Genomic DNA, 12,174 nt, shown 5'->3' with positions numbered 1-12,174 from the left:
ACCATGCCTCGCCAATACTGCCTAAGGAGACTTTCTGCTGTGCCTTTTGCTACCGAACTTGCCTATCCTGCATCGGCCTTTTTAGCCATCAATGCACTTGTAGTGTGGGTAGAGCCCTTCCCATATCTTTGTTTGCAAAGCCTAGCCGTGATGATGAATAAAGGGACATACATAGAAGTCAGTTTTCAACAGAATTTTTAAGTATACCTCAGGATTCCCCATGGTAATCAGCTACAGGTAGACAGAAACAAAGCATAAGATGCTGTTACTTATTTAAATGACTAGAAATAAATGAGGTCTGTATTTCAAAGAGCAGTTTTTGTTCTTTAGAAGAGTACAGTTTGAAGGCAAAATTTATTCTGAGGAGGAAAACAAACTGCATGTAATCTATAGTAGAGTAACAATTGTTGCTATCAGTAAGAAATACCTCACTGGTTGAGGAGAAAATTATATTTCTTCTTTTTTTTTTTTTTTCCCAAGGACTCAACGGGGACGACTACATTTTTAGGATTCACAGCTGCAGGATTTGTAGTTTTCCAGGGGAATAAAAGAATTCTTTTGTTAAAATGGTAAGCCTGTGAAATAAGAGTAGATTAATGTGCAAGAGCCTTTTCTCTTGTGTCTTCCCTTCTTCCTACTGATTTCACCTGCATTTGTTGTCTTTAACATGGATATTCCTTCTCTTGCCCCATCATGCTTCTGTTTTAAAGGATCTTAGATGAGAAACAGAATAATGAAAATAATTTGGCTTCATTCTTCCTCCAGTGAAAAATATTTCCCAGGGTACTTTAGTCAACATAATGCACAAATTGAGCAAGTTGATATTTCAACTGTGCTATAAATCACCAGTGAGGCTTACTGTCAGAGGTGTCTGGAAGAGTTTACAAGAGTCCACCTGCATCTTTTTTTGACACTTTGAAATCTTTTGGTTTCCTCATTTAATTAACCTCAATTTGAAAACTATAAAAGAACTTACTTGGTAAGCAGAGGAGGAGGTGAGAATGCCTTTGAAATTTCTTCTTTCTTGGCCTCTTTTTTGAAGAAGTGGACACATATGCAGTTGTCCTTGATGTGTCTGTCTTTGCTCCTGTAAAGAAGGCAGAGCTGTCACAAGTCACGTAGCAGCAGCTGGCCATGCCCTCAGCAATGCAGCATGGAGTAAGCAGAGTAATGTTTAGGTGTCGATAAATCTCATTTTGGTCCTGCTGCTAAACAGATGCCAAAAGCAGTTACTTAGATGTGGCTGCTCCACCTCAGCATTCCCAGCCTGTCTTGGGGGAAGAAGATAGGCAGGAGGTGAGGAAATGGTGAAGATTTTTGTGTAGAGCTGGATTCTGCATATCTATAAAAACCTGCAACAGTTGACTAACCTGAAATCCTCAGAGGTATAAGGTCCGTGTAGTCCTGTCTATATGATTCAGTTCCCTGTGGAGCTCTGGGAATGTATCTGTCAAATACCACTCATTTGTGATCCTGGATTTGTGCTGTGTTTTCTCTGGGTTTAATTTCAGGTACCCCTAGTCATAGTGCATTGATGATTTGTGCTTTTGGCATACAGGTGATATAACTGTAGTGTCAGTCTGCGGTGCAAGGAGGAGAGGGTACCACTTACCAAGCACGGATCCACCATACTGTGGGAAATGCATCACACAGCACTTAGTTTTTTATGTGTCTTAACAATAACGTCCTCTTTCAGAGATCTCAGTATATTTGTTTAGTCCATTGGCATATAAACCATATACAATATGAAATAGTAATAAAGGAAAAGCCATTACACTTTCTCAGTGTTATACTGGCTGATCTGGGGAGATTTATCTGAACAGTGTGTACTGCTGCTTTCGTTTCTGAGACCTAGAACTGAGTGTTAGTAGCTTTAACTGATACTAGTTGAAATTTACACTACACAGTAAAAATCCAAATTCATATTTGAGACTTTCTTTTCAATGCAAAAGCTTTTTCAGCTGGAATGGTTTTGTTGTTGTTTAATGTCAAAGCAAAATTCTTGGTTATAAAGTTTCAGGGATAGCATTATCCTTGCCTCCAGAATCATTCCCATTTTGACCATCTGACATCCGAAATCTTTGCAGCAGTTTATGAAAAACTAGTGCCTCCTTTTATCAGTAGTAATAACAAAATTTCCATCACATTTTAAATGGAGGCATTGTATTGCTTTTATATGGTTCACCATTATTTCATATGTAGATTGTGCTTTCAATTTCAATTAAATTAGATTTTGACATAGGTATGCAACTCTCAAGGTCTGAATAATAAGTGCTGTCAAACATTTTCTTCCTGTTTTGTTCCATCTGCAAGTAATCAGTAATTAAGATGTGTGATGTGAAACCCCAAATAAATAAGGATAGACATAAGGGTATTATCTTTCCCTCAATTTAATTGCATTAGATGGTCAAAGATTTTAAGATACAAGAGGAATTACAAACAATGTAATAAATAGAATATAAACGTAAGCTACTGCTTACTTTTAATTTCCTCTTAATTTTCCAGCAGCCAAAGTTAATTATTTGAAGGTGCAGAAGGATGTAAGAGAAATACTCTGGGCTTATGTTCACTGCTCTAAAGAAAAATAGAATATTTTCTATGCTAAATGTTGTTAAGGCTTCTGTTGGGGCCCTTTGTCATTTGACACCCTGCTTAACTCTAGGCATCAGGGAAACCTGCATGCAAGTTCCTTTTCTTTTTCCCATAGATCTATCTGGGATTCCTATACTTAAATTATTTTTCTTTTTCCAGGTGTGATGTCTATAAACTGAAATTTGAAGGGAAGACTTTTTATGTGTTTGGAGCTCAGAAAGAGGTTAGGTTTAATATTTTTACAGAACTTCTGTATCTGACATAGAATCAACTAGAACAGAACATAACATTTTTTTTAAACTAAATAAACCTCAGTATATTCTTCCTATTGTAACTAAAATATAGAATATGAATGAATGTGAGTATTGCTGTTGTCAGAAGAATGCCTGGTTTGTAAAGGGCTGAGTCCTTTCTCACTTAATAGTCATGAACTACTGTGTTGATTGCTCATGGTTTAGGTCATCTATGTAGTCAAGCTTTAATGAATTTTGAAGTGTTAAAGTTGTACTCACCTACTCTAAAACATGAGCAATATCTATATGTGATTGAAGATTCAAATGAGCGTTGATAACTGGATCAGTGTAAGGCATTTTTGGCTAATGACAATCATTCTCTCAAATCTTGGTTAGCTGAATAGGCTGTTAGGAGGTAGTTAGGAGTCTTATTACTGGGCTTCGGATGCAATCTAGGTGAGGAATGCAAAATTGAGGAAGCAAGTAATGCCAGAGGTGTGAGGAGCTGTTTGTGTGGTTGCAAGGAGGATTTGATGGTAGGACGTGGGAAACAGGAAGCAGTTCATCGTAAGTAGCGCAACAGCTCTTCAGTGTGGAATATTGAACATAGAGACTTCCCTCCTTTGAATTTGGCCTGAATGCAGTTGATAGTTTTGTTCTACCAGCCACTTGCACATATGCTTTTCTCTGCACACTCCAAGCATTTCCATTTATTTTTGAAACAGTTGCCTAGGCCGTCTAAGTATCAGCTACGTATGGGTTGTATTTCCATAGGTGAATCACAGATTGAGGCTACACAAAAAACCTTGGTCTTCAGTGTATTCAGTCCATGGTGATGCTGTCAGGTACAGCTACTTCAGTCTTCGAAAATTCAACATTTTCATTACTTTTATTTGTGTTCTTTTCCTTGCACTTAGAAAAAGGCTGTGCTGTCATTCCATACCTCTACACCAGCAGCCTGCAAGCATCTTTGGAAATGTGGCGTGGAAAACCAGGCTTTTTACAAGTATGTAAACTTGAAGTCATTGTCTATTCTAAAAGTAAAAAAAATGTGCATGTGAGTAGAAGATGTTTTAATGTGAAATATTCCATTTTGTTAACAGAATTCAAAATGCAAACAGAAAATATACAAGTTAATGGGGAATTTAATTTCAAACAAGTGTTAGCAATTGCTTAAAATCTGGGTGAGGCAGAAGTGTTTTGTCAGTGAGTAATTACAGTTTTTTCAGCACGCTGTTTTTGCCACTCTGCAGTGTGACATTCAATGAACACAGTACTGCACTGGTGTCTGGGAACATAGTTGTTAATATTAGGCCTGCTGTGGAATACCTTTAGAATGGAGGAACAATCTGCTATGCTTTATTCTCTGGGCTCCTCTGCTGCTAGGTAATGTTCTTCAACTTGAAAACCAAGGTTTAGTAAGAATTGTTTGAAAAAAGATAAAATTCTCTGCAATGATTTAAAAAAGAAAAAGTTCTTAGATGCAATTTGAAAGATGCCAAAAATCTCTTCTTTTTGAAAAAAAAAAGTTGTAAATTGACAAGAAAAAAAGAGAGCATCCTTCCTTATTCCCTGGAAGAAATAATGAAAAGAATTTCTCATTAAAAAACTCTCATGCGTTCTTTCTGCCATCCATTGATTTTGTTAGATCTATTTATTGATACTTAATCTCTCCTTAAAGCATTTTGTGTATTTATAAAAATTATTTCTGTGTTGGAGCATAGCAACACCAGGGGGCTGCTGTAAAGGTAAATAATAACTAAGCAGGAAGAATGTGTCTTCTGTGTCTTCTAACATGGATGTTAATGATCTTTATTTTGGGGTGGGTTACTTCTTTTGTTTCAACATTGACACAATAATATATCGATATAATTTATTCAGTTCGTATATTCAATGAAGAAACAGGAAATACAAGCTCGCATAATGCAGCTGTTAACTGCAGCTGTTAACTACAGCTGTTAATACAGCTGTTACACCTGTTAACTCTCTGTGTTAATGTCTACTGTATTTGAGACTGAATTAATAAAATAATTATGAGGAAGTGTTTTTCACTGGAAGTGGGAGCCTGCTCCTGTGTGAGCTCTTCACAGGCTGCAGCTTCCCTCAAGGCGTGTCCACCTGCTGTTGTGCAGTATCCTGCATGCACTGCAGGGGCACAGCCTTCCTCGCCATGGTCTTTTCCAGTGGCTGCAGGGGAGTCTCTGCTCCAGCACCTGAAGCACGTCCTCCTCCCCTTCTTTATTCTGGCTCTCTGCAGGGTTGTTTCCCTCATGTTTTTTTCTTCTTCCCAAATGTATTCAGGACACTATTTTGGGGTAATCTCTTTAGTGTGATTGCTTAAAATTATGCTTGCCTGTGTCAGTTTCGGTGGATCTTTAAAGAGGACTACTTTAGTAAGATGAAGATTGGCAGTGATATTCAGTGGAGAGAGACACCTGGCTGACTGAAAAATAGTAATGTTTAATATGTGGAGTGCAGAAAAATAACAACAATCCTACAAACGTGAAACTGAGGACAAAGTAATCTGTAAATAAAGGCTTAGGATAGTAGCTTTGAAACAGCAAATTTCAGAGAAATTGATTTGTACAGTATGGACTGTTAGTTATGTAACAGTGTTAGATAAACCTGTCTGTTTATGTTCTGTATGATAACAGCAAGCTATTTTGATAAGATTAGAACAGACATAGCCAGGTTGTGTTTGTTATTCATAATAATGACACTTTGCCTTAATTAGATTTCGCCCCCTCTTCTACTTAAAAGAGCTTGAGACTTAGAATTTAAGATAATGTCATGATGGCTTGGCATGTCTTGAAAAGCAGAGCTTTACTCTTTTCTGTATCCAGACTCAAGGTTGACTGTTGTGATTATTTTCATATGGCTGTCTATAATAGAGGATTGTCTACTAAGGTCTGGGGATTATAGACTCACTTAGGTTGGAAAAGACCTTGCAGATCATCGAGTCCAACCTAGAGCTGTGAAGTCCACCACTAAATCAGATCCCAAAGTACCACATCTACACAATTTTTAAATACCTCCAAGAGACTCAATATGAAATCAATTTGCCCCTTTGAAGGCAGAGAACATCAAGGAGAGGATGTGTTTGAGGTACTCTTTCATGATCTTTGTGACAAGAGACCTTAATAAAAGGCTGCTGTGTACTTTGTAATTAGAGAGAGCCTGTAGGATTTAGAGAGAGGCTGTAGGATATGGTATAGGCTACAAAGAAATTGACTATATAGAGACATCGGACATGCAACTCCTTCTGGAGACACTTCTTTATTATATTTATTCTTTATTTTATTAGTGAGAAAGTGGAAACAGAAATATCCTCCCATAGGCAAGGTGGTGTTAGGGCACACTTGTCATAGAGGCTTTTGGCGTACCGTAGTTTTTCCTTCATCCTGTGGAGGAAAGACCCTAGAGATGCAGAAAGTGACTGCATTTAGTTTTCTTGCTTTCCTATCCAAGTAATCACCTTCTTTATGTTCAGATGTTCCGTTCTATCTGGATAGTTTTGTGTGTGCGTTATACTCTGATTTGCATAAAGATCTTAAAAAAAGTTGGAAAGCTCAGTTATCGAATCTTCCTTTGTGGTACAAAAACAACAAACCTTGTAGTTTGCTTTGTGATTTTTTGCTTATCAGACTCCTTCTGTGCTGAAAAAGTGACAGACTGTTTTGTTTCTTCAAGGTATGCAAAATCCAGTCAGATCAAGACCATGTCAAGCAGCAAGATATTTTTTAAAGGCAGTAGATTTCGATATAGGTGAGTATTTCATTTTCATAGTAAATCATTTCAGAAAAAGAAGAGAAAACATCAGAAATTACTTATGGCAAATTGAGGGCTTTTCAGTCTTGTGGACTGTTCACACCCAATTCAGGTCAGGAATTGTTAGCTTTTCTGTTGTCTCTTTCGCATCACTTATAAAATAAACTGGAGGCTTCATGCAGGCTTCTGTCAAAGAGCAGTTTTACCAGAACAGGGCTCCACTTTTGGTGCAGTTTTGGTAAAAACAAGGATACATAGCCAGGGCAGAGATTGTACACCTCGGGTAACTGGGCATCTCTGGACAAGGGGTGCATTAGCAGGGCAGTCCGATCCCAATCCTAGCATTCTACTACGAAAGGTTGCTTTTTCATCAGTAGCTTTTCAGATAAGTAGTCAGCAGAATTTTTAATGTGGGACATTATATATCCACTACATAAGATTTTTTTCTTTTTCTTTTTCTTTTCTTTTGAAGGTATACCACTACATAAGATTTTTTTCTTTTTCTTTTCTTTTGAAGGTAACTTAGTTGTTCATATAGGTATAGTGCTTGGCTTGTAATGAGTTTATCTTACTATTTACTTGAGTATTTATTTCATGTTTTAATGCAGTGGAAAAGTAGCCAAAGAGGTTGTGGAGGCAAGCTCTAAAATCCAGAGGGAACCTCCTGAAGTTCACAGGTATGTCTTGTTATTCAGTATTAAAGTCTTTCCTTAGACTATGAAATATAATGGCTGTCATTCTGAGCTTCCACAATGAAGCATGTAAGCCTTGGGAAATAATGTGTTGCCAGTGTTACAAAATTCTGACAATAGTATATTGTCTCTTATACAAGGAAACTTAATCTGTGCTGCTTTGAAGCTGAATTTAATCGATCAGTTAGATAAGTAGCTTATATTATTTTCTGTGTTATGGTATAGATTGTTACTACCTGATCCTGACAGAAGAGTACTTCCTCATTTCATTCCTAGTTCTTGTCCACTTTTGAAAGACTCTGTGTATGTGTATGACTATATTTAAAAGTATACTCGATAGCTTCTCCATAGTGCAGTCAGATTAAAAAAGCAAGATGTTCATTCAGTAAACAGAAGATCAGAAAAATATTTGGCTTGTTAGAAATAAGCAGCTAGATTTTGCAAGTAATCTAATGCTTCCTGGTCCTTATCGCTCATTTTAGTGAAGTGAAAATTGATAAGAACCCAATTAAATTCTTTCAAAAGAGAAAAAAGAGGCCGTCAGGAGAAAGTTATTAAAAAACTTTTTTAAAAGGTTACTTTATTTTCTGAACATTCTAAAGCCAGATCCCTATTTTTATTGTATTTTTTGTCAGGGTTGGGGTGTGTGTTTGATTTATATTTAATTGAATGTGGCTATTCCAGGGAAAAGTGGATTTTATTTACTAAAGAGTAGGAATATATTTGCAGCAAATATTTATAAAAATGTCCAGCCCTACTGTGTCAGGCCATGGAAGGATGCTATTGAAGATACTTTTCGCAGATTACATTTTAAAATTGAGTGAGTGATGGTCTAGAATGTGTTAACTGAGAATACAGATGGTAGAGTATAGGTCCATCATTGAGGCAGGATAGAATACGTGGGCACACAAATGCATTTTAAGTGAAAGCAGTTACATAAGACGTAGCTTATTGCCTACTTTCCATAGGATTTCTTCTTTCCATAGGATAGGAGAAGGCTTTCACGTAACATTACTTTTCATCTTATATTTTACTTTGCTTTCATTATTTAAAGTATTTTAAACATACTATTTCAAACTCATAGCGTACATAAAGAAACAGATCAGAGGGTGCATAAGTTTATAGAGTAATGTCATACATATTTTACATCCATAAATAGTAATGTATATTTTTTGAATAACATTCTTAGTATTACACTTGCAATATTATGGTAGCTCCAAGCTCAGTTTCTTATAAAGGCTAAGAAAAAGTCTAACATTTCAAGTGTTTTTACAGTGCAGATTTTGAAATAGGAGACACAGGTAGATAGCTTCTCCTGGTAGCACAAGTAGACAAAAAGCATGGAAAATTTTCAGCTCCAGAAAAAGCAGGCATTAGAAACAAGTTACTCGGTGAAAGAGGGTTTGGGAATGGAAAATGGTAGTTTTTCAGATGCAAAACATTAGAGGAACTGATAGGACTGAAAGTTAATATTATATATATAATATGTAAAGCACTACAAACTAAAATCTCTTGGAGTATGTAGTCATGCAGCGTTAATGCAGTGACAAGTTCTTCTGACAAATACACACTGAATGATTTAATATTTTGCTTGGAAGGCATGCCTGAAGGAGGGACCTTTGTAAACGAGCATGGAGTAGGAACCTTATGTGTGCTTCAAGGCACAACTCCTATTCTGGGAATTGCTTGATAGCTCTTTACAGCAAGGACAAAGATCCAGGGGATGCATTACAAGCCTGTGGAGGTACCGTTGGGTTGGAGTGATTGTAATTCCAGTAATGTGAGTGAAAAACTTATTTGGATAGTGAAAATTTAAACTGAATAGTTATTAGAGACTACTCACAGAATGCAGATGAGGACGTAAGTAGCTTTGGGCATATGTTAATGAGCAAGAAATCATGGCAGTTGACCAAGAAAACTTGTTTATGCCCACAGAATATTTAGTGACATAAAATATGACTTAGAGTAGGACATCTGTGTCCTGAGTTTACCTAAAACCTCAGCAACACACAGGCTCTTCTTTTCACTTGGAGTAGATGCTTTCTTCTTTTCTTTTATCTACACAGAACTGTAAGTTGAGTCTTTGTGCAAACTTGAAATGTACTTTGTGAAACCAGCACTGTACCTGTGCACCATTTGAAGTCAAGTAGAATCCTCTTTCCTTTCATCCTTGCTTTTGTCAAAAATTTTATAATTATATGGTTCAGATTTATTGCAGGACTCTTCTTTCAGGCCTGCATCATGTAAGTCCTTGATAACATTCTATGAAGTTATTTGATATTCTCAGTAATTTGATTTTAGGTTAACAAGCCTCATGACTGAAACAAATCAACAGCACTCCTTAAAATTTCCTGAGAAACTTCAACAGCTGCTACCAGGAAAGCTTGTTAGAGCTAAGTAAGACATTAAAGAAAACCAGCCTGTGCACCTGGAGGCATGGTGCAAAGGCAGTGTTGGGGATGCGTGGGAATGAGAGCACTGTGTATATTCACTGAACGGATATAGTTGTCCCTGCTTTAGTCTTTAGTCTGCAGTACTTAAACCATAACAAATCCTTTACCCAGTCCCAGAGGCTATGAAGCAACATCAGGAAGATTATTTGTATCCTCTCTACCTTCCCTTTCTTTGAAGCTAAATACTGGTATGTGCTGTGCAGTGTGGAGAGGAGCAACACACTGAAATCCTGCATAAGATGAAAAGAATCAGTCTGTGTAAAGGGAAGTAAACCAGCACAAAACCTTCTCTTACACTTCAGATGTTGAAAGGTTTATATCTGCTGAAGACGTGCCATAATGCGGCTGAAAGCAGAGGTCAGTGTGCAGAGCTTGTTATGATAGCTCAAGGCCTAGTGTGATTTATGCAAAACAATTCTGAGATGAGACATATTGGGCTGCAGTTGTTGCCCTGTGAATAAGCTGACTCTGTTTTCACTTTCCTTTTAGAACCAGCATTACCCAGAGTCGCAGCTCTCCCTCCTTGAACAAGCAACTCATAATCAACATGGAACCTCTGCAGCCCCTCCTTCCTTCTCCCTGTGAGGAGGAGGAGGTTACTTTAGATGAAGGTGAGTCACTTAACCAATTCCTGCCAAATACAACCAATATTTTTTGTAAAACATATGGGAAAACTGACCCAGGGATATGGAAGAAATCTAATCATTTCCATTAGGAGCATACCATTATGCCTCTGCACATCATACTGAGAACTGATCACTAGCTCAAGGAACTGTGCACAAGTCTTTTGCTGGATACATTGTGAGGAAAATTATTACTGTTAATCTTTCTGTTTCAAAAACCTTTCTACAGATTGCCAGGAACTTAACAGGAAATGAATAAATAATCAACGTAGGACCATTTTACTAAATGGTAGCTGCAGCTGCTGAGGAGTAAAAACTGGCGGTTTACTGCTGTGTTGTTTTTCTTGCTTCCTTTTTTTCTTTCGGCTCTAATGTTGAGAAATATTGTCTGATAGTTTAATTCCATTGACAAAAAGGAATGTTGCTTGAAGTTCAGCTGGGCAAGATTCTCTGCCAACTTAATGCCGTTGGCAAGAAGAGATGCTATTGGAAGATCAGCCTGAATGCATTTTGTAGAACAAGGTTTTCCATGTATTTGTTTATTCCTTGATATTTTAAAAACCACATTCACCACCTATCTTTCTGAGGGCCAGTTGTTGCAAAGAAAGGTACGGACATCTTAGCTGTTATTCACAGCTGTTATTCACATCTTATGTGAACAACTACATTCTTTCTAAGGAAAAAAGAAGCCAACCAAACAAAACCTAACAGTCATTCTTACTTGAAATGTTGTGAGCTAACTGTTTTAGAAGTTGAGAAATACAGCTTCTGCTGTTACTTTGTTGTGGGGGAAAAAAAAAACAGCTGAGCAAGTAATTTTCATGAGAGTACATCCTATTTTCGTATTATAGGAGTTATATTATAGAATCATAGAATGTCCTAGGCTGAAAGGGACCTTAGGGATCATTTAATCCAACCTCCCTGTCATGGGCAGGGACGCCTCTCAACTAGATTAGGCAACACATGGGAACCAAAGGGAATATGAACATGTTTTGTTTATTCTTCAGAATTTAGGTACTGAGTATAATAAGAACAAGGTGAATCAGATTGTCTGTGTACTTGGCTTACTATAATTAGTAGCAGTAGCTGCATGACATGTAGTTAATTTTAGCAATTGCTAGTTTACCTCTGCTGTGAAATACTTGTATCTGAGAATTCACTTTCTGAAAGCCAGGTATTAATGCTGAGCTCTTGATAGGCAGTTGCCACCACTGCAGAGTAACAAGAGCTTGCTGCTTGTTAGACTGCTGTGCCACACTTTAAGCAATTGAATTCAGTTTTGGAAAATGCTGCCTTATCATTGCTATAAGGTCACCAGAGAGTGCTGTTTTCAAATCTATGTATTACGTAAGTTTGTAAGTCTTGTTTCCCTTTAGGCAGATTGTTGTTTCTACTACGATTTAATAGAAATACTTGCTGGTGGTTTTCCTGTAGAATATGTTATTTGTAGTTAAATAACAACAGCTGCTAAGCTAACAGTATTTAGCTCTTCTGCAGTATTTTCCTGCAGTGTACTTGTCTATATTTAATCAACCTCATCTTGAACTCATCTCACATCTCTCTGGCACTGATGCCATCTCTCTTCTCCACATATGCTCAATCTGCATCAGCGGATTCCCATCTTTCCCTTTGCATCATCATTAATCGCCCCAGAGTGAGCTGGGAGAAGAAGATATAAAAAAACCCAAACCAATCCAAACCAAAAAAAACCCCAGCAACTAAAGCCCCCAAAACAACCATCAACCCTCTAACTGTACAGTGTCTGATCACTGCCTGGGTCAACCTTTAACGGGCTCAGCAGAGATGGTTGGGC

At 37.4% G+C, this 12,174-nt stretch overlaps 1 protein-coding gene across 1 annotated transcript; it reads left to right on the top strand.

Annotated features, from left to right (window-relative positions):
- Positions 1-480: 480 nt before the first annotated feature.
- On the top strand, positions 481-10,349 carry LOC104272368 (FERM domain-containing protein 3-like; the record flags this gene model as incomplete). The annotated part of the gene is made up of 6 exons (XM_009867344.1): positions 481-569; positions 2,752-2,815; positions 3,743-3,831; positions 6,516-6,590; positions 7,202-7,270; positions 10,228-10,349. Coding segments are annotated over 6 exons (508 nt in total), but the record flags the coding sequence as incomplete, so codon positions are not given.
- Between the last annotated feature and the right edge of the window lie 1,825 nt (positions 10,350-12,174).

Source organism: Apaloderma vittatum, unplaced genomic scaffold (genome assembly GCF_000703405.1).
Source record: "Apaloderma vittatum isolate BGI_N311 unplaced genomic scaffold, ASM70340v1 scaffold134, whole genome shotgun sequence".
In the NCBI taxonomy this organism is placed as follows: Eukaryota; Metazoa; Chordata; class Aves; order Trogoniformes; family Trogonidae; genus Apaloderma; species Apaloderma vittatum.
Note: the sequence above shows the minus strand (reverse complement) of the source record. Positions and strands in the feature narration are given on the sequence as shown.